At 48.0% G+C, this 22279-nt stretch overlaps 1 protein-coding gene across 1 annotated transcript in view; it reads left to right on the top strand.

Annotated features, from left to right (window-relative positions):
* Positions 1-16110, top strand: part of LOC117667337 (heparan sulfate glucosamine 3-O-sulfotransferase 4-like) — an 87855-nt gene extending 71745 nt beyond the window's left edge. The window contains exons 2-3 of the mRNA XM_060693039.2: positions 12543-13219; positions 15196-16110. Coding sequence (XP_060549022.2) covers positions 12543-13179 — 637 coding nt within the window. The 3' untranslated portion in view covers positions 13180-13219; positions 15196-16110. The remainder of the gene's footprint in view (positions 1-12542; positions 13220-15195) is intronic.
* The last annotated feature ends 6169 nt before the right edge of the window (positions 16111-22279 follow it).

Raw genomic sequence — 22279 nt, 5'->3', positions numbered from 1 at the left:
CATTAGACTAGACATACCCAGTTCCTGTAATCGTTCAGCACACATGCAGATGGCTGTGTACTGGTCTTCTATTCCATATTAGCCTCCTCCTCTGTTTAATCATGATAGTACTCTACTTAACCATGAATAGAAGAGCCTTGTAACCAGCCATTGTTTTCATGCCTTTAAGACATTCCTTCTTCACAATCCTCCAAGGCAAATTTCACATTTACGTTTTAGCTTCCATGTATATTGAGTTGGATGGATCTGCTCCTTCTTCAGGTCCTTGTGGACTGCAGAATAGTGCAAATACTATAACTAGAGGGTTTCTGCATCATTCATCGGTACATAAAATTCAAGCAAAGCTTCCAAAAGGCAATATTTCCAAGGCCTTTTCTATCCAGTCATCTCCATCTGTATTGGCACTTGAAATTCCAGTTGAAGATGAGACACTTTGAGCCCCTTCTAAGGACAGATGTTCCTGATCTGCTGAATGGGACCTTCTGTTAGTGTGAAAGTTCAATTGTCATCTCAAATTGTTAAAGAGTCTGTTTACCAGTAGCTGCATTATTCTGCTAGCACTTCTTCTTGTGTTCCCAATTTTGATTAAATTAAGGAGAGAAGCATTCCTGACCAAGCTGTCCATTCTTTCAACAGCTTGGCATGTAGAGAATGTTAGAATTAAAGAGGAGATGCCAACTCTCATTTCAAAATTTTGTCCCAATTCCATCATAACAATTGCATAAATGGACCAATCATTTCTTTGACTTTTTTCTTGTTTTTTACATATTGAAAGATGCTTTTGTTGTTATTTTTTATTTTAGTTGCAAGTCGTAGTTCATTCTCAGCCTTAGCTTTACTGACTTCATATTTGCACGCTCAGGTTATTTGTTGATATTCAGGTACCTTAATTATGTGCCCCTCTTTCCACTTTTTATACATGTCCTTTTTGTCCTGTGGATTGTCAGCTTCAGGATCGTTAGTCTCAGGATTCATTTGAGGCTGATGAGCCACAAACATCTCCTGTTCAGCTGGAGCAGTCAAACGATGAGGCAGAACCCCCACACACCCCCACCCAAACTCCAGGTCTAGACGCACGCAGTGGCAAGCAGGACAATGCTTCTCAATGAGGCTCCTCACTAGGCAAAGGGCAAGCCATGAGTAATTGCAGCCAGCTGGCTGCAGACAGATTTAAGTAGCTGCTAGTCTTAGTTCAATATTCTAGCTCGTGACTCTTGGAGTGGCTGACTATCTGTTTGGGCATTCTGTGACTCCTGGAAAGCATTTAAACTCCTTTCTTGCTCCTTGGATTGTATTTGCTACTTTTCAGGGCAGCTAAGCACTTTTGCTAGGTATATGAATTACGATCTGTCTGCTGTTACCTGCCTAAACTGCAGTAAATACTTCAGCACCTTAGTAACTATGTCGGTGTGCATGCAACCTTGAGCCAGGTTGTTGAAATGCCATGATGGCGTTCAGGTGCTGATTTCCCCATCCTTGGTTACCATTAAATTGCAAGGATTTCATGGACAGAAACAGTTCCATTTCTGTAAAGGAAATCAAAGTTGTCCCAAAGGTGCTTTTTCAAGAGGCAACTGGACTTTCTTGGTTTTCTTTGAAGTCGTTTCACTTCTCATCCAAGAAGCCTGGATGACTGAGAATCTCCATAGACATTCCAAAATAAAAGTTGTCTACTTCACCACCACTTCGCTCACCCTTCATGGTGAGAGCCTGACGTGGCTCTGTCAGGCCTCCATCTTGATTAGACATCTCCAATTGTACCTGATTATCTGCATTTCTTCAATATATTTTCTTAATCATGGAATTGGACTCATTTTCCATCTTTCCCACAGATTTTCCTGAACAACATAGACTTCAGAAATTTTACCTCAATTTCTTCCATTTAACAGCCTAGAAGCTCTCAGATCTCTTCAGAGCCAAGGTACAAGAGATCCTGCTTGCTCCATGCAAGCCCATCTACATGAACTTTTATTGGAGCTAAATGAAAATTCTTTTAGATCTTTGCAGAATCAGATTTCTAATTTTTCAAATTTCGTTTGCACCTGAAATGACATGATGCTCTCTTCAATTAGTATATACCTGTAGGTGTGGCTTCTTTTTACACAATTAGCACAACCCATTCCTTCAGTGTTTGATGGAGGCCTGCTTTGTCTCTGCTCACTGGTTTGTCTGACAGCCTTTTTTTTTTTTTGAAGCCTTTCCTTCAGCCTCCCAGGGTGTCCACATGTTTCAAAGTCTTGGCTAGCTCTCGCTCATTCCTAGGAGCTGTGATTTTGGTACAACAAAAGAATTCCACACCGGCCATAGGGATTCCCTCTTGTTTTTCATAGCATTGGGAGACTTCTACTTTCTCCCCCAACTATCTCTACATTCCACAAGAATCAAGATATTTTCTCCAGTGCCCTGCCTGGAGGGGAGAGCTGACTCTAGTGTCTGGTCTCCAGTCTTTTTCCAGATTGGCCAAATGGAGCTCTTGCAAAGGCATTGACATCCTGGTCTTAGTTTACCTTCTAAGGAGCAAAGTCAGTCGTCTTCTCAATTTCTAAATAATATTAGCCACTTGTGGACTTCCTTATCAGTGTCCAATCATACAGCTGGAAGGGACCTTGGAGATCTTCTAGTCCAACCCCCTGCCTAGGTCAGGAATCCTTATTCCATCCCTGACCAATGGCTGTCCAAACTTTTCTTAAACCTCCAGTGATAGAGCACTCACAACTTCAGGATGCAAGCTATTGTTCTCACTATCTTTCTTAGATCCAGGTTGCATCTTCCTCCAATGAGCTTCATTGCTTCTTGTCCTGCCCTGGTGCTTTGGAGAATAAATCAACCTCCTGACAGCCTTTTAAGTATTGGAGGACAGCTATCACATCGTCCCTAAGCCTTCTCTTGGTTAGGCTAAACGTATCTATTTCCCTTAGCCATTCATTATACAATTTAGCCTCCAGACCCCTAATCATCTTTGTTGCTCTTCTCTGTACTCTTTCTAGAGCCTCAGCATTTTTGTTTTTGTATCATGGGGACCAGACCTGGATGCAGTATTTGAAGTGTGGCCTCACTAATGCAGATAGAACGATACTATCACTTTGCATGATCTTGATGCCCGGTACCTACCAAATAAATTCAAGTGTCTCCGCATTCACTGTTACTGGTCTGGATATACTCACAAAGGGTGGCTGCATTTGGAGAATCACCTGTTGAACGATCAAACCTTCCTCCATCTCATATGTTAGTCATCTCCCATATGGGTGAATCTCAGATACTGTGATGAAGAAGACCTGGTTATTTCCCTGAGGCTGCTTCTTTAGTGGCCATCTGGGAATTCATAGCCTGCCTCAGGATCTTCCTCAGTTTTACTCAGTCAGTCCTGAGGGATCTTGGGGGGGGAAGGGGTTGAGCATCTGGCTCCAGTTGAGAGCATGTGGATAAGAAGAGAACGATGGGGAAAGAATAGCTGTTGTGGGGATGAACCAGAATTGAATCTGACCACTGTGAACCTCTGGGAAAGGCTGTTGACTGTTCCCCCTTCCGAAGTGAGGGGGACACGGACAAGATGTTGAGTCTTAAACCAAGTCAGGCTTAAACTCTTCAGTCCCCATAGTCTTTTTTCCTTCCATCCTTTCCTCATCTTGCTTTCTTCTGGACCTGCCCGGGCTTCTTCATGTCCTTGCTGAAATATGATGCCCAGAACTAGACCGGTGCACTTTGGCCCATTCAAAAGAGAGAAGAAGGGCGACTTCTCTTGGACTTGACTCCTTCGTGTCACTCTTTTGTTTCTGGCCAACACGCAGGGCAGGCTTTATTCAGCAAAGCAATCCCTTACCCCTGACTCAGGGATATTGAGTGTGTGGATACCTGCAGTGGAATGGCAGGAGAACATCTTTGTGTCTAGAAAAGGCCCAAAAGGAAAAAGGCATAATGAGAATTTTGGCCATGGGTATAGCTGGAGGCATAGAATAAATTTGTGCCATTCCAGCACGCATCTATTGACATACTTGTGTCCACCGTTGGGAAGCAAGTGTAAAAACTAGGGTTTGTGTTGTGCTTTTACAATCAACAACTCCTCATAAGCCTTTCTTAATCTTTTCCCAGGCTGCTTTTTCTCTGCAACGCATTTGCTTTTCTCTTTATGACTAAGGCATAAATGGAAGCATTTCTGTCTGAAGATGCAGTCTGAGCTGGCAGGGAGGAAGGAGGGGCTGCTCCCTGTGGCCTCTGCTCTCTCGGGCCACAACCAGCTGCTTTTTCCTTAGGAGGAAAATTCTTCCGATTCAGATCGCTCTGAGTTTCAGCCCAGTGACATGAAGCTCTTGTCCCCTGAAATTCAGGCTTGGCCTGCTTGGCTTCCTGGTCGACTCCCATGTCTTGCCAAGGCTCGCCTCCTCCTCGCCCACCAGAAGTGCGTCAAGGCCTGTGAGATAAGCCAGTGTTTGCAAATACGAGGCTCCTCTGAACACCAAACATGCCTTTGATTACCTCCTCCAGCTAATGAGCCATTGTTTATGTGGGAGACGTGTTTGCTCCTTGGCATGTGGTGAGATCTGCTCTCCTCCAACATCTCAGCGGGGAAGGATGGCAGAGTGACATTTGCTTGGCAGCAGATGGATTTCAGTCACGCTTGCCTGCTCGGAAGAAAATCCGGGAGGCTGGTTGGCAGGATCTATCTCGGAGAGATTCTGCTTGCCTGCGGGATGGTGTCATCCCGTCAGCCTCCCTGGCATAGCGTTCTTGGTGGGCAGGTACTACAGAGACCAACTGCCGGTGGGCACAGGTGCCTGCTTGAGCTGGCAGAGCGAGGGGGAAGCCTTGTGGTGCCATTAGCAGAAGAAAGATGCCTCTGGCAGGTTGCAGGACGGACCTTCAGTCTCTCAAGCACGGGAGCGAAGCCGGTCCGATGCCGAGAGGGAAGCCAAGCTGTTCCAGACAACTGAGTGGGATCCAGAGTTGGAATGAGCGTCATAAATCTTGATTATTCTGTGTCTCAGCTGAGGCGAACCAAATGCCGCGGATGGGAATGGAATCCACATCTTGCTGAAAACAGTGAAAAATCTGATTAAATGTACAAACTTATCTAAATAGCATTCTGTCTACATCAGCGCCTGAGCTGTCACCCTGGTGGGCATCCACAGGCATGGCTGTTTTGCTGGAGCAGAACCCTTCCCACAAGACCCCTGGAATGGGGCAGGAGCTGTCTGACACCCCTCCCCCCACTGCCCCAGGGCCTCTGCTGCGATGGCTATCAGTCATAAGCATCCCCTGAATTATCAGCCAGGGTCTCACTTTGACTGCCCTTCGGTTGCAGAGGAGCGTCTTCCCCCGTTCCCCACCCCCAGCAGTAAATGAGCCAGAGGCCATTATGCAGCCGGCCAATCCACAAGGGGCGAGCAGGGCCTCCAATAATGGGAAGCAGGATGCTCCCCGGTGATGCTGGGGAATTACTGCTTCTGCATGCATAATCAATGGGAACTGGGAGGCAGCCTGGGTAGGAAAGCGGGGGTGTGTGTGTGTGGGGGGTCGGTCAGGGAGGAGGGAGTAGCTCTTTTGTGCTCAGGTGCAGCTGGCCTTGAAGCTGAAGCCAGCCAGCTAGGATGAGCCAGACGGGCCTTGCCAGGCTGGACATGCTGAGCTGCTCTTGTAACCCCAGTGGGGGTGGGGGGTGGCTTCAGCCCAGCAGGCAAGAAACAAGGTGCTTTGTGGAGGGGGGGACACCTCCCCCCCCCCCCGGCCTCCAGGAAGGAGTTTACAGCTCAGGATCAGAAGATGGCATTTGAGGGCCTGGATTGTTGGCATATCTTCCTCTTGCTTGACGGATGGACCAGGGACAGGAAGGGTTTTCAGCTCACCTGGTGAGTGGAACCATCTGCCACCCTACTATCACTTGGCCTGGATGAGAAACAGGTTCCCTTCCTCTCCAGGTGACGGGAAGGATCAAAGGCTCCACCTCAGGTCCTCTCGTGTGTGTGAAAGCCACGTCTGAGTTTGAGCTCAGCTGCAGTTGCTCTTCTCCTGCCACAACTGTTGCCACTGACCACGGACTCCTCTTCCTTATTCTGCCCCCTGAGGAAACCACCTCAGCCAGGGAAACCTGGATTGTCCTCTCCCCACAACACAGCACCAGGCCGCCCACTCCCCTGGCCCCACATGGCCGGGGCTGTGGAAGAGCCATCGGAAAGCTGGGTTGAGAAGGCAGCATTTGGGTACTGCCTGCCCTGGGGGTTACAAGTGCCTGCAGAGCCCCTGGTGCTCCCTCCCACACCTACAGCCCACACTCTCAACATTGTGGGAAAGCTCCAAAGCGCCTTGGGGATTAGCAGTGCCTAAGAGTGATATCTGGACTCCCATTTGTGCTCCCGTCCCCTTTTATCACAGGAAGCAGCACACAGTTTATTTGGAATGAGGTCTCCCTCCTGCTGCCTGCTCAGGGGACTCTTGCTGAATTTTCTAAACCCACCCAAAGCCCTGGAGAAGTTAGGTCACATCCTCAAACAGGCCCCATTTGTGGTTCGTTTTTCACTTTGTGTGTGGGGTTGTGGCTTTTTTCCTTAGAATGGATGTGGCTGCCCAGAATTCCAGGCTGGCTTCATTATTGTAAAATATTCATACGTGATTTGTGCACTAACTAGGATTATTGACTATTTTTACTCCTATTATGATGCTTCTGTTTTAAACTTAGATATGATATAGGTTAACTTCCCACAATTTGGAAATGATGCTTCCAAACCATATATTTGCCCTTCTTGCAGTCACGTCAAGCTGCTGACTCATTCTCAGCTTGTGATCACTGCTAGTCCAAAATCTTTTCACATACTTCAAGCATCTCAGTCTCCTTCATCCGATATCCAAGAAATTTTGTTTCTCACGTGAAGAATTTCCTAATGGTCTGTTAAATCTCAGCCCATTTCTCTAAGCTACCAAGAATTTTTTTTGTCTTCTACACTTTCTCCTAATTGTATCTCAGATTTGACTGAGGTTCCCTCCAGCTCCTCTACCAAGTCGTTAATGAAAGCATAGAAGAGTAGAAGGCCCAGGACCATCGTGGGCCTTCCTTCAGTTCAGCCACTCAGTTGTCATGCCATCCTTCTACACTCTGTGTGAGACGTTAATAGTTTAGGGGACCAGGTTCTTAACAGAGGATCCCCTTCCAAAGGCTACATTAATTTTATCTTGAGAACATCTCCCACATTCACCGCTAAGACTTTCCAATTTTAAATAACTGGATTTTAAACTGAAATTTTAAATAAAGGAATGGGAATTTGCTATGGAGGTGTTCGAAGCTGCCGGTTGCCTTTCATGGGCTCACTATGGGCACATGTGTGTTGAAGCCCAAAAGCAGATTTATGATTATGTGTACAGGGGATATGCGGTAACCGGAACTGAAAGCGGCCCTCTAGTTCCCATAGATTTTCTTCTCAATATATTTTCCAGATCCATCTGGCAGTTGCTGTAGCAACTTAGACCTTCTCATCCTCCTCCTCCTGTTTTGGATTCGACCAGTTTGCTGCTGATGTTAGTATCAGAAAACCTTGAGACGCATGTGTTGAATGTGGGGAGGGAAGCAGCTCTAGTGCTTTTGGCACACACCTTCCTATTTTGAGGGATAACTCCAGGTTGGCACAGGAGGCAGCTGTGTTGCAAAAAGCGATCAGCCACCAGTGTTATAAGATCAATTCATATTGTGCTTCTTCTCAAAAGCTGCAGCTGTTTGGTATGATGCAAGGCTTCCAGTTCTTCAATGGCCTGGCCCACAGGAGTGGGTGGGCATGCTGCCTTCTCCTCTCCACAGTGTAGCTACACTATGATGCAAAAATAAGAGGTGGCTGTATTGGGGAAGACTTAAGAAATTAAAAGAAAAAAAAATGTTTGTCTATTGTACAAATATACTTTCTCATGGCTGTTGAAAGAGTCCTCTCTTCCTTTTTACTCCCAGAATCCTGGAAAATTAATAAACCAGTAGCTGGAAATTGGGTGGCATATAAATTTAATAAATTATATAATTAATTATATGACCAGTTAGGATAGATAAAGAGGAGAAAGCAGATGACAACATACAACACTTGGGAACGGCTGATCAGGCAGATAGAATCAGGACCTACAGAAGCGAGAGCTTTGGAGGGGCTTTGGAACTTAAGGTCACCTTAGCTGGAAGGTATAGCTATTGAGTCAGGGTAGAAACTTCTGCTAAATCCAGAGTCTAAACCAGAAACTGGCCTGTAATGTAACACAAAGTTTATGCAATGACTAAGTTTGCCAATGCTCTCCACATCCAGCATCAGAAGAGGTGCTCTGAGGATCCATGAATTGGGGGACAATGGCCACCTGACCTCCTCTTCCTTCCACTTGAATTTCTGACAGAAAGATTCCAACAAAAACAGACACCCAGTTATGCTTGCAATAGCTACAATTGGAGCAGGAACTTGATTTCATCTCATGCTGGGCTTTGGTTTACCATGTTGGGTGAAGCCAGCCATTGTGGTTTGGAGCTGTGTTGGAAGCCAGCCAGCACGCAGGAGAGGCACCGGATGTCTGTCTTTTCTGCCATGAAGCTTTCACACGCAGAGCCTTTTTGGTGCTCCAGAATGGCTAGGAGCTGTTCATTTGTGCTGGGTTGAAGCCACCCAAGCAAAAGGCTCACTGTCTTTGGAAAGGGCAGTCGGGTTTTGTAAAAGCATCAGCAACCTGGCCTTGTTTTGATGATGGCAGCAGAAATCTGGCATTGTGCAATTTCTGTAGAGATGCCAGGCTTGGAAAAATGGGGTATGGGGTAGGAATGCTGCTGTGGACAAGGCTTGGGTGGCACTAGAATAAGGTGGGACCACAACTGCATGTGGACTGGCTGCACTCGGAGGGTCAATGTGAATGGCTTAGCATTAAGGCAGGGATCGGTCTTGGCAATCTGATATTAATCCCCCGCATAAGTGAAGTCTGATGAGCTGTTTGTGCATGACACAAAATTGGGAAGTCTTGTCAATGCTCAAGATGGCAATGCGATTGCAACATAATCTGACAGGTTGGAAGGCTGAGCTGAGAAGACAAAAGTGTCCTTCAGTATGGTGAAAAGTATAACGTGTAGAAGAAAAATTTAGGGCCCTGCATCTGTGAAGCACTTGGGCACTGAGAACAAGTTGAACATGCATGAGGGGGGCTAAAACAGGTCTGGCTGCATTAGAAATCTTTAATCCAGGTGATACAATATCTGGAATGCTGTGTATAGTGCTGGGTGTCTGTTTCCAAAAGGATATGATGGGTTAGAAGAAGCCAAGAGGAGGGCAGTGAAGATGATGCAGGATGTTGAGGTTTTGCCCTCAGAGGACAGGCTGAAGGGACTTGGGATCTTCAGCCTGGAGGAACACAGACTGCGGGGAGTGGGATAGCTCAGGTTTATAAAGAGAAGTCATGGAAAGAACCAGAAATAATGAGGACTATTCGGATTTTGCTTGAATATAGAGAAAACTCCCTAAGGGTAAGATCTGTACCACAGTGGAACAGGGGTTGCTGCTTTTCCTACCCTGGGGTTTTTTGAGAACCTGGGCAGCCATTCCCAAGGATGGTTTTCCTGCACATTCTCAGGAAATGTTGGGCTAAATCAGCCACAGAAACCATCTCCTTTTCAAAGAGAGTCATTGGGAAGCCATAGTTTAAAGTCTTGGTTGAGACTCATGTAAGATTCATGCATCTTACGTTCAGGCCAAGTTGGCTTGCTGTTTGTTGAGGGTCACTGTGGAGCTCCACCTTGGTGCCACCGAGAATGGCAGAAGCCAGATCAAGAGAGTCCAACAGTAAAAGTCCTTCAGAAGTAGCAACACCACCCCCTGTAAGCCAACGTTCGCCAGGACTGGACTGGAAGAGGACATGAAGGAGGCCAAAGTCTGCGGGACTTCTCTGGTCCCTGAGAACCATTTACTCCCATCTCTCCATTGGCTGCCTCAGCTGTGGCTCTAGAGAGCACAGAAACACCCACACCCACACAACTGTCTCACTCTTGTTCAGGTGGCAATGGCAGTTTTGGGGAAGGTGCTTCATGACTTACCATCCCCCACCACACCTCTATTCCTCCCGTCATTCTCTCCCTTTCCAAGGCTTGCAAGGGACAGACAATTGGCCCCAGGCTTACTAGAGAGAAGTGGTGGGGGAGGGATTGCCCACCTTCTCTGCTCCTTTGCCATACCTTAGCTGTTCCCCTCATGCAAACTTATAGCAGGTTCAGGAATTCCCATATGTTCTGGGTACCTTCAACCTCTGGCTGCCATTCAGCCCTTGCAGCTGTTTCTGGTTCCCCTCTTCTGCTTTGTTAGGGCTTCTCTCAATGCCAATTGTGTGGCTGGCAAACAATTATTTTCCACAGGCATAAGCTGCCTCGTTCGGAGCCCAGGGAGATATACCAGGCAGGCCAAGGAAAGAGCAAGTAGATTCTCATGTGCCAGGCCTCCGTGTGAGGCAGAAAGGGTCTCCCTGCCATGGCACGCAGCCCAAGGGGGCTGAGGTCTTTTGGCTCTAGTGGCATATAGTATCTTCCTGCAGAGTTGCCCAGGCAGGTGCCCACCAGTGGCATCCAACAGATCTCCTGCTTTCATCCAAACACCCCCCCCCTTTGAGATACCTATCCTTAATGTGATGTTTGCTGTCATCAGTCTTTGATGCATCCAGCATCCTGAGTCAGGCCAGAGGGCAACCTGCATGCTGCCCCCCCCCACCCCCCCAGAATGGCAGCTGCAGAGTTTTGGTTGCTTACTGGCAGAGACTGGAGGGTGTGCTTGGGAGGGATTGGAACAGTTCTCAGTATTAATGCTTTTAGTCTTGAATACGATTCGGAGATCAGAAAGAGGCTTACCAGATGCTTCATCTATGCAAAATGGAACAGCAACAGAGGGGGTTCTTTCCTTCCCATTCAGTGGGACAAATTCAGCTCCGGGAGTTTGGCTTTCCTGCTGTCTCAAATGAGTTCATCCCCTTGAAAATATCCTCGCCAGGAGGCGTGGGAGATCCCTACTGCAACATCGAGATTTGCCACCAGACCCACCCCCCATTTCTGGTTGCCCCTTCTGCCCCCCCCCACTCCTGAATAACGAGTGGGCTGCCCAGGCAGAGATGGTGATGCAGCCACTGGACAGGAGAACCCACTGGACGGGCATGAACTGTGGGGGGAGGCGTGAGACATACAGATTTAGGCAGGCTCCAAAATCGGAACAGCCCTGACAAAAACATCCCTTCCTCTCCAAGGATTTTGCTTTTAAAAGCAGCATTTGCTGAAACCAGGAACAGAGAAGAGGCATTTCCTGCTGCTGGCAAGTTGCAGCCTCTGCTGGCCCGAAGCAAAAACCCAAACTGGAAATGTTGGTTATTTCCCATCACAGCAATTGGGAGACTGGAGCTCCCTCCGGCTGGGTGGTGGTGAAGGCATTCCTAAACTTCACCCAGACCCAGACAGCCCCTCCCTGACCCAGCCCTGCTCCCCCAGTGAGACAGAGCCTCCAAGGGGGCTGAAACCTTGATGCGGGATGGGCATCAGGGCAGCATCCTGTTGGAACCCTCGTATCTCCCCCTCCCACAAAAGCAAGTTGCAACAGAATCTGCAGAGGGAGACGCTGGTGCCCTGTTTTCTGCCAACTCTCTTTATTCAAGAGCACCTTTTCCTTTGGGCCAGAAGGAAATACTCCGGGGTGGGGGCGCGACACGGAACCCCTCTCCACAATGCTGTAAATAGCCACCTTTCTTTACCATCTGTGTACAATGGGCAGCAGAGGAGATGCTCCTTGGCCGCCCATCCTCTTGCCGGGGTGGGGGTGGGGAGCTTCTCGGTGTTCCAGCTTGGAAGAACGGAGCCCAGCTCGGGGGGAATCTCCCTTTAAGGACACCCATCAAGGAGCTGAGGAGCCGCGTTCTAGCCAGGGAAGGAGCCCAGCAAGGCCGGACAGGCTCTGCTGAGCATGGGGGCTCCAGGTGGGCCTCTTCAGAACTTGTTGTTCCACTCCTGAGCATGTCAAAAATGAACGGCTGTCTCCCCAATGCCCCCTTCGCTCAGCCTGAGTTTGAGGCCATTGTCTGGCAGAAGCCCCCACCCCCCCGCCTGGGGGCTCAGAGCCAGTTCGCCGCCCCCCCCCCCCGCCTCCCCGGGTTCCCTGAAGTGGCTGGGAAGCTCTCCTTCAAACCCCACAGCCATTAATTATTGTCAAGGCATGGGCAGGTGAGATAAAGGCCCGCCATTGCTCCTCACGTGCGAGATAGTAAATACATTTAATTACGGGACAAGCGCTGAGGGATCTCTGCCGATATTAAGTTTATTAGCAGAGACATTTAAAAGCATGTCATCATAACAAAAAGGTCTCGTGTAATCCGAAATGTTCCACTTTGAGACAAGACTCCGAAGTGAATAGACTTAATTGAGCAGATGGCTGCTGCTCAGGCTGGGACGGGCGGCTTTGATGGGCAATTAACTTCTGCCTGCCGAACGGCTCCCCGGCTCCCCGTTTCCGCGCCCGCCGAGCCTGGAGCCAGAGGGCCGGGGCCGGGGGCGGACCTGACGCCTCTGCCGCTCTCTCGCCCTCCAGGGAGCTGATGCCGCGGACCCTGGAAGGCCAGCTCACCATGGAGAAGACGCCCAGCTACTTCGTGACCGGCGAGGCGGCCGGCCGGATCCACGCCATGGCCAAGGACACCAAGCTGATCGTGGTGGTTCGGGACCCGGTGACGCGGGCGATCTCCGACTACACGCAGACGCTCTCCAAGAAGCCCGAGATCCCCACCTTCGAGGTGCTGGCCTTCAAGAACCGGACTCTGGGGCTGATCGACGCCTCCTGGAGCGCCCTCCGCATCGGCCTCTACGCGCTGCACCTGGAGAGCTGGCTCCAGTACTTCCCGCTGGCCCAGATGCACTTCGTCAGCGGGGAGCGGCTCATCTCGGACCCGGCGGGGGAGCTGGCCAAGGTGCAGGCCTTCCTGGGCCTGCGGAGGGTGGTGACCGAGAAGTACTTCCATTTCAACCAGACCAAGGGCTTCCCTTGCCTCAAGAAGCCGGAGGAGAGCGGCGCGCCCCGCTGCCTCGGCAAGTCCAAGGGCCGGACTCACCCCGTCATCGACCGGGACGTCATTCAGAGGCTGCGCAAGTTTTATAAGCCCTTTAATGTCATGTTTTACCAAATGACGGGCCAGGATTTCCAGTGGGAGCAGCAGCAGGCAGGGATGTGAGGCAGCAGCCACAGCAAATGAAGCCGGGTTTTCTCCAGAGGTAAATGGGAGGAAACCTCTTTGCTGCGGGAGGGGGAGGGGGGCAGCCTTTGTGGGCATTTACAATCCCGACCCTTCCCCTCTTTCGAGTTGAGACTCCACTGCCACCCTGGACCTCCCGCCTCAGAGGTTGGGGAAGGCTGCCCTGGTGCTCCTTGGCCTGCAGAGGGGCAGAGGTGGGCGCTTCCATGTGCCAAGCCCCCCTGGTCAGGAGCTGGCTTCACAGGCAGGGCACCAAGGGTGGCATTCACCCAAAAGGTAAGGAATGTGGCAAGAACTTGTGGGATCAGGCTTCTGACCTGAGAGCACCCGCAGTTTCAGGTGCAAAACAGCAAGAGGTTTGGGTTCCCACTACATCAAGATGATGGCTGCAGCACACCAGCTTTCCGTAATCTGGTCAGATTTGAGTCATGTTTCATTTTTTGTGGCCTTCCACAAGATCACAGAATTGTGATTACCTAAAGACGCCACAGGCTTTGGGTTCAAAATCCAGCCTCCATAATTGCCCACAACCTTCTTGATCTCCTTCCAGCTGTCCCCCTCCAAAGCCCAGCTCAGTGGGCTTTGGGGTCCCATCCCGACTTTTTGAGATGGCTCCCTGCGGCCTTGTGCTTTGACAATCAGGGGGTCTCCAAGCAGAAATGTGGGCTGCTCGGTAACTTTACCAAGAGCTAGTCTGGTGTGGCTGTTAAGGAAGCAGGCCAGAAATTGGGAGTTGTGGGTTCTAGTCCTGCCTTAGGCACAAACCAGCTGGGTGACTTTGGACCAGTCACTTTCTCTCACCCTAGAAAGCAGACAATGGCAAACCACTTCTTTGCCAGGAAAACTGCAGGGACTTGTCCAAGTAGCCTCTGAGAATGGGATATGATTTAACAGAAGGGGGAAAAAAGTTTATTACAGATTTTAAAAAGGAAGATAAAACTAATGCAATCATATAAGATATAAGATATAAGAAAGTAAGATATAAAGTAAGAAAAGGAAAAGAATGCAAAGAAAACTAAAAGTGCAACAAAGGGGGAGGAACTAAAAGAAAAGTAGAAAAGAAAGAAAAAAGACTCTAGCATCTCGTGGCTTCCAATCTTCTTTACAGCAGTTATAAGCACAATTATAAATTTACCCCTTATTCTAAGGTTACAACATAAGTATCTTTTTTTCTATATCTAATCCTCAAATCCATACATTGTAAATTTATTTTTTTCTATTTTGTGCAAAAAGTCTATAAGGGACTGCCCATCAGCAGCAAGTTCCATCATCTTCACCAACTGTTCCTCCGGTGAGGATAAGGCCAAATCTTTCCATCTTTGTGCATACAATAATCTCACTGCAACTACCATGTAAAAAACAAAATTCTATGACTTTTTTTCCAACTCTTTGTCTATCAATCCCATAAGAAAAACCTCTGATCACAATTGTTAATCTTTAAGATCCTGCATGCAAATGCAGCTTCACACATTGGAGGAATGGGAGAAGGCGCCTGCATCCCCTCAGGCCGTGACTCCGGATTCTCCGTGCTCAGGACAGATGGACCTGGAAGTCACCCCCCTCCTTGCTTGCTGGCCTGGCCTGTGTGCTTTGCCAGCCTGGCCTACGAACAAGGTTATCAAGGCCGCCTGGCTTCTCCTTCCAGTTGATTCAGTATCAGCTGGGGGTGGTTGATGAGTGAGGTTCTGGCTTGCAGCCTGGGGCTCATCTGCCCCACCCTGACAGAAGCCACAGCCCACCTCTCTTTCTTGTCCCTGACGAAATGGTGTAAACAGGCACATCTCTCGTGAGAAACAGCCAATGGGACCTTTGACCAAACAGCGAGAAGCTGATGAGGAGCAGGATCAAGGAGATGGCTAATGGGAGCCCTGAGGAGATGTCAGACGGGCAGTGGGTTCTCCCAAGCAGGGGCTCCAACTCCTTGGGGGACCATTCTCTGAATGGGGTGCTGCTGCTCACATAACAAGGTGATGCTTCTTCTTTCCCTCCATACAGATCCACCTGTAGTGACGAGAGCCTGACCTGACTTCCAAGGGCCAACTGCCCCCTCCCCAGCGTTGGGGATGAGTGCTCAGCGGACTGAAGAGGCAGCCAGGGCTTCAGGGGAGTCCTTTGGGCCCTGATTCTTCCCACTTTCTGAGACCAGGAGGGTGCCCCGAGAGCCCCAGCTCTGCCCTGAAGACATCTCTGTTGTTTGGAGAGAAGTGGGGGGCTGGGTGTCCTTGCTCCCCAGCTGGGGAAGAAGAGCCATTTCACATGTCCTGCATCCTGTGCCATGTCTTCAGATGTTTATTTTTGCTATGGTTGAGCCGCTGAGCAGACAGAGGAGATCGTCCTGTTCTCGGGGAGCCCGTTCTGGAAAGTGGCATCCCATTGGGAGAGGCTGCCCTGGGGTGTAATGGTTGGTGTGGCCCTTCCCAACAGAGGAGGGGGCAATTCCGCTGCACGAAATGCTGCCAGTTTCCTGTTTTCTGGACGGCTGGTGCGTTTCCTCTGCCAGCCTTGCCTTTTGCTGTGCAAGAAGACCGTCTGTCTTCTGAGGAAGCCACCAGCTCAGGAAACGTTCCTTTTTTCTTCCTTTTTTTCTGTTTTGTCTTCCCTGTTTAAATGTCAGCCTCCCTGGCACAGAGAGATTGAATTTTCTATTTGATTTCAATTAGCAAGGCATAAATTATACTTAATTTTCTGCTCCCAGAGACGGGATGAGTCATTGTCCCAGAAAGCTGGCAATGTTATAGTTCAGCCATTGACAATGGAAGGATTCATTGCCTGGAAGGGAAATTGCCTCTCTGCCTCCTCCTCCCCTGCCCCCCCCCTCCTCTGAGTCTCCACCATCTACCTGAACGATACGGACATGCAAAGCCTCCACCTGGAGCTAAACTCACCCCACAATAAAATCTTGCAACAGCAGCTTCTTCTTTCTGCTGTGTTTATCAGCTTGGGGGGGGCTGCCTTTGGCAAAAGGGGGGGTTCACATGGGGGGTGGTGGGGTACCAAAGCTGAGAAAATATTACTCCCTTTTGGTTCTAGAAGAGTAAATTAAATGCAGACAGGTGGTGAAAAAGCACAAAAACCTCTTAATGCTGATTTTAATTTTCATCAAAGCCGCTTTTATCTGGACAAAAAGAGGTCTTAACACCAAACAGACCTAGCTGATTCTCACTAACCCAGCTGTGTGTGGGGAGGGGCACAGTGTGGCCTCCAGCTGTTGCCGAACCACAATGGCAATCAGCATAGGCCACAGAGGAGGATGCTGGGAGTTGTAGTTTATTTATTTATTTATTTTATTTTTATTTTATGTGATTTGTATGCCGCCCTATCTCCGTAGACTCAGGGCGGCTCACAACAATAAAAACAAACCCAATAAAACATAAAATACATACAAAATACATAAATGTATAAATATAAATTTAAAACATATATTACCCATTAAAATAGTCAAACCCCCTCAGTCCAGGTTGGGCGATGTAAACAGCCATGTTTAGCAACATCCTTAACCCTGGCATGGCTTTTTTTATTACACCACAGCCCCATCACCCTCTTTCCTTTGGAAATGAGCAGCATTGTGTAAAATGCAGAGCCAGAGAAAGCCGAGATATTGCAGGAGAAGAAAACACGGCTAAAGCTCCTTTGCACCATCGCCATGCCTCTCCCTTCCGTCATGCCCTTGGCTGGCCTTGACCACTTCCTTGGTCTTCGCCTGCCTCTTCATTCATTCGCCCTAGATTTGGTTTGGGATTTCGTCCTCATCCAGTCCTCTTTACCTCACCAAACCACCTCAACAATTTATGCTTCTCCTGACACATCCGACTCTTTGTTCTGTGTAACAGAGTAGGCAAACTCATATCCTCATATCCTGTCATATCCATAACAGACCACCAGCCAGCCATTGTATTGATATCAAAGCTTGTACGTCTTAGAATGTCTCCCTCCATCCTTCCATCATTAGGTCTCAGATTTATCTAATTGCTCTGTTTTTTCCTCCTCTTTATATATAACTTGCAATCATCAATTCCATTTTCCTTGTCAAACCCAATTTCCTGTCCTTTATAAATGAATAATTCCTCTGTCACCATTCTGCTTCATCTTTCTTTCCACGTGCTTTGGACAGAGTCATCGTTTTACATTCCTGGACTGCTCTGAAGATTCAGAGCAGTCCTGGGAGCCGAGCCGAGAGACGAACATTGGAACCGAGAGACCAACATTTGAATGCCCAATCTCAGCAACCGCCTGGGGCTGCTTGGTGGCAGAGTCCCTGAGGCAGAAGGGAGGCTCCATTCAGACAATAGGACATACCATGGTTAGCAGCAGTCCTAGTTAGGCAGCCGTATCCTTGCTCAGCTTCACTAACTCTTAACTCCTCCGGCAGCAGGTTTCTGGTGCTGAGCCTCCTGAGGGGAGTTGTGGGCTAGCTTCAGAATTCAAATTTGTTTTAGCAGTTTTGGCGCTGTCTCTAGTGGATCTTCCATAATAAACACCAAATCATCCGCCAATGCTTGCAATTTATATTCTTCTTTTTTAATTTTCATTCCTTTTATATCATTTTCCTGTCTTACTTTTCTATTAAAAAAAAAAAAAAGAATTCAAATTCTAATATTTGAGGGGCTGCCACAGAGAGGAGGGGATCAAACTATTTTCCAAAGCACCCGAAGGCCAGACAAGGAATAATGGATGGAAACGGAACAAGGAGAGATTCAACCTAGAAATAAGGAGAAATTTTCTGACAGTGAGAGCAATCAACCCATGGAACAAAAGTTGCCTTCGGAAGTTGTGGGAGCTTCATCCCTGGAGGCTTTCAAGAAGAGACTGGACTGGTGTAGTAGGGTCTCCTGCTTGGGTGGGGGGTTGGACTAGATGACCTACAAGGTCCCTTCCAACTCTGTTAATTTGTTAATCTGACTGCCCGTGTTTGGAGTAACATCTGAAGTGAGCCTTGGAATCTCCCTGGTCCAGGAGAAAGAAACTCCATGTTGCTCAGAAACTAGTCAGGACAGATCAAAGGCTCCCTGTGAAGCCGACAAGCCTCTTCCTTTTGCTGCATAATGCAAGCAGAACCTCTTCCATCTATTCTCTCTATCTCTGGTGTGTTTCTAGGCTGTCGTGCATAATCCCTATCTAGCAGGTTGGGGAAAATTATTTTACCATCTCATACAATTGTGCCACTGGAAAAAAGCAACTGGATTCTTTTTAATCAACAAAATGAAGAAGTAGTGAACTATAAAATTGCTAATTATTTTCTAGTAAATTTACTTTTGAATAACTTGAGACACCAATTACAGGGACCATTAAGCACCATTAGCGGTGGGTGTGCCAAGGCTGGACGCCACTCGCAGCAGGCAAAGCAAGCGGAAGCTTTGATTTCCTGCTCGGAGGCGGGCACGGACTGCCTGCCCTCTTGCTTCTCTCCCATCCTTCGCCAGAAACTTAAAAAGTCATCAAATGTTTAATTATGTATTAAATTAGGATAGAGGGTTTTTCAGAAAAAGAAAATGAAGCCTGATGTTGCTGTACTGGGATTCCAGCATCCCTTGAGGAAAAAACACATTTCCACTTTACTCAGAACCTTGTTTACAGCTGTGCCAGAGGATCCTCGCATGAAAGGGGGGGCGGGTCTTCATGTCTTCCCTTTGGGCACCCTTTGGAGAAGCCGGGGGGCCTGCCCAATGGCCCTCCTGGCAGGCTGGCAGCCTCCTCTTCCACTGCCAGCCCAGGTAGAATTTCCTCCAGCTCCAGTCTGGTTAGTTCTCCCCAAAAGGTGACGATCAAGGCTTATGGCCACCCGCGCCTCTCTGGGCAGAGTGCTCAGGGCTGACGTGCCCTTCCCACTGAAAGGGAGGCATCCACTCCTACCACAATGGCTTGTCTTGTTGCTAACATCTCCTCCCTCCCCCCCTCCCACCCCCGCCCCCTTAGTGCATCAAGGTGACCCTATTTCTCTTTCCACCCTGAGAGGGCTGGAGGGCCGTGTTTCCAAGCATCGTGTTGGTTACTCATCTGTGTTCAGACCAATCCATGGTTTCATGCACTGGAAAAATGCAGTTTCTTTCAAGGGGCCGCACTCCTGATCCATGGCACCTCTCGGAGATGGGATTGGAGGGCCACTGAACAAGGCCTCGTGCAATTCTTGACTTGTCTCGCCAGTACAGTTGGGACCCGATTCCCACGTGAGGCTGCTTTCACCGCCCAAGTGCAACTTATGGCTGGGGGAGGGGGCACAACAATTAAGGGCCAACATACCAGCCTCAAAAATCATACTCCGAAAGCACCTCAGGGGTTCTTCTTCCTCATCAAATTTGAATGGGATGCCCCAAATTCAGGTTTGGACTCTACTTAAAAAATAAATTATTGACTGAGGTGAAGAGGGGAAGGAAATGCTTATTAAATTTGCAGACAATGCAGAAATGGACAAGATAGTGAATACCTAAAAAGACAGTAAATTTCAAAAACCTTGGTGGAGGCTAAACAAAATGAGTTGAAAATAAGAGATTGAAATTTGACAGATAAATTCAATTTGCTGCTTAGGAGAAATATATCAAGTACACAAGGGTAATACGGGATCTTGGACTAGTAGCTGAATATAAATTAAAGATAGAAGTTACATATTCTTCAAAAGATCGTACGACAAGCTGAGTGTAGCTTAAGTTGATCCTAGCTTCCTCCTGGGTAAAATTGAGCAATATTTATTAGTTCAATTTATATGCCGCCTTTCTCCGAAGACTCAGGGCGGCTATAACATGGATGGATTCACAGTTAATCGAACAACAGTGTCCAATGTGTGTTCTTAAGGTTCTGAGTCTACCTGGAGAGAGGCATGCAGTGGGGCACCCCAAACTTTAGTCCTGGGCCCCGTGCTTTTCCATGTTTTCATCAATGGTGCAGACAAATGGATGGAAAGGCGACTCATCGTATGTGCAGACACACTAAGCTGGGGCAGGGACTGCGACCACTTCAGAAGACGGGCTCAATGTTAGAATCCTAGTATACTTGAATTTTGGGGCCTCTTCAGCAATATATAATTTAATGGAGAGAAATGCACAGTTCTACATACCAATAAAAGAGAATATTTGTAGCTCAGGGTTGAAATGAGGGGTCCTTGGTGCTCTCTGAGCTTGGTTGTTCTCTTACGATGTTTCATTAGCCAAACTAGGTAACATAATAATTTGTATGTTATGTATGTAATGTATGTAATTTGTATGTAATGAAATGTCTGCAAGAAAACAATCAAGCTCAGATAGCACCAAACACCCTGCAGTTCTACTTTTTAGTAGGGTAAAACCAGGTGCACAGGCACAAGGTAGGCAGTGCCTGGCTCAACAGTAATACTTGTGAGAATGGCCTAGGCACCCTGGTAGACCACAGATTAAACACAGGCCAACCATCTCCTGCAGCTGTCAAAAGAGTCAGTGCAATCTTGGGCTGCATCAACCAAGACATGGTACCGAGATCATGGGAAGTGATAGTTCTGCTGTAAGTTGAGCTGGTCAAACTGCACCTGGAATAACTGTGTACACTTCTTGTGACAATATAAGAATGACATTGAGGAAGGGAAGGGGTGCAGAGACAAGTAACAAAGATGGTGAGGAACTTGGAGATTACCGTATTTTTCGGAGTATAGGATGCTCTGGACTATAAGACGCACCTACCTTTTTTGGTGAGAAAAACAAGAAAAAGAAATCTGCCTACTTTATTTTCAATTACGTTTTCAGCATAGCTTGATTAGCACAAGAAAAAAAGAAATCTGCTCCCAGCAGTTTACCTCCTTGCAATAAGCAGCAGAGGCCCGAGCAGCAATAGGCCATGGCAATCCCTGCAGCCTGAAACAGCTGAGAGTCGGGAGGCCGATCCAAGGGACAATCAACTTGTGCTAATTAGGCTGTGCTGAAACTGAAATAAGCTGTTTCTTCTTGCTGCTTGCTGCAAGGAGGTAAACTGCTGGGAGGCAGAGGCCAAAGGGTGGGGACCAGTGGGTGGGCGGGGCTACATTCGGTGTATAAGACACACCTAAATTTTCACCCCCTTTTAGGGGGGGAAATGGTGTGTCTTACACTCTGAAAAATACGGTAAGTCATATGAAGAACCATTAATGGAAGTGGCTGGGTTTAACTAAAGAAGAGAAGACTGGGAGGAGGGGGAGACAGACCTGATAGGAGCCTTCCAATATTACCACACAGAAAGAGGCTCTGAATTTATTCAACATAGTGCCTGAGAGTAGGACAAGAACCAATGGCTGGACACGCTACAGCGAGAAGTCCAAAGTCAAAATAAGGTGGAATTTCCTGACCATAAGAATGATCAATCATTGGGTGATCAGCCTGCCTCCTGGAATCCTGGGTGCTCCATTACTGGAGGTTTTCAAGAAAAGATGGAACAGCCATAGGCCTGTAGTTTGGCCTGGGCACGAGTTGAAGACCTCCAAGCTCTCTTCCAAATCTATCATTCCGTTATCATCCTATGACAATTTAGAAGAAGATGAAGACCTGAATAGGACCCAGATTATTGGACTTAAGTTCTAAGAAGGCAGACTGTGACACAACAGTGTAGCTAAAGTCTTTCTGCCATCCGGTCACATAATCTTCCAGACAGGCAAGCTGTGCCTGGAGGTGATAAGCTCAGTCTAAGAAATAGCAGGGAGTGAAACATGTAAGCAATTTCACACCCAGGGATTTCTCACTGGGAGGAGAGAAAGGAAGTGAACTTGCAGATGAATGGTGAGGAAGGGGCAGTTGCCACTGCAGTTTTGAGAGGAAGAAGATGGCTAGCATCAAAATGGATCGATCAAATCAAAATGAATCTAGACAGCATTTGCTGTTGAAGGCCTGCTGGTTCTAGGATGGACACTGAAGAATTTTGGGTGGTGAGAAAACTAATAAAGGTAAAAGGGAGGGGACCAGACTTTGAAAGATGATGCCCACCTGAGCAGAGGAAGAAGAGAAGCAGAAGAAAGAATATGAGCTTAAATATGACAGCCACGAGAGGTTGCCAGCAAAGCATAAATAAAGCCCTTGATTAACTCTGGTGGGAGCTTTAGGGGTAGCTATACATAGAACTACAGTCTTAAATTAAACCCTGCCTCATTAGA

The sequence above is a fragment of the Pantherophis guttatus genome, chromosome 14 (genome assembly GCF_059756535.1).
Source record: "Pantherophis guttatus breed Tessera chromosome 14, ASM5975653v1, whole genome shotgun sequence".
Taxonomy (NCBI): Eukaryota; Metazoa; Chordata; class Lepidosauria; order Squamata; family Colubridae; genus Pantherophis; species Pantherophis guttatus.
The sequence above is the reverse complement of the archived record's forward strand: the minus strand, read 5'-3'. Positions and strand labels throughout refer to the sequence as shown.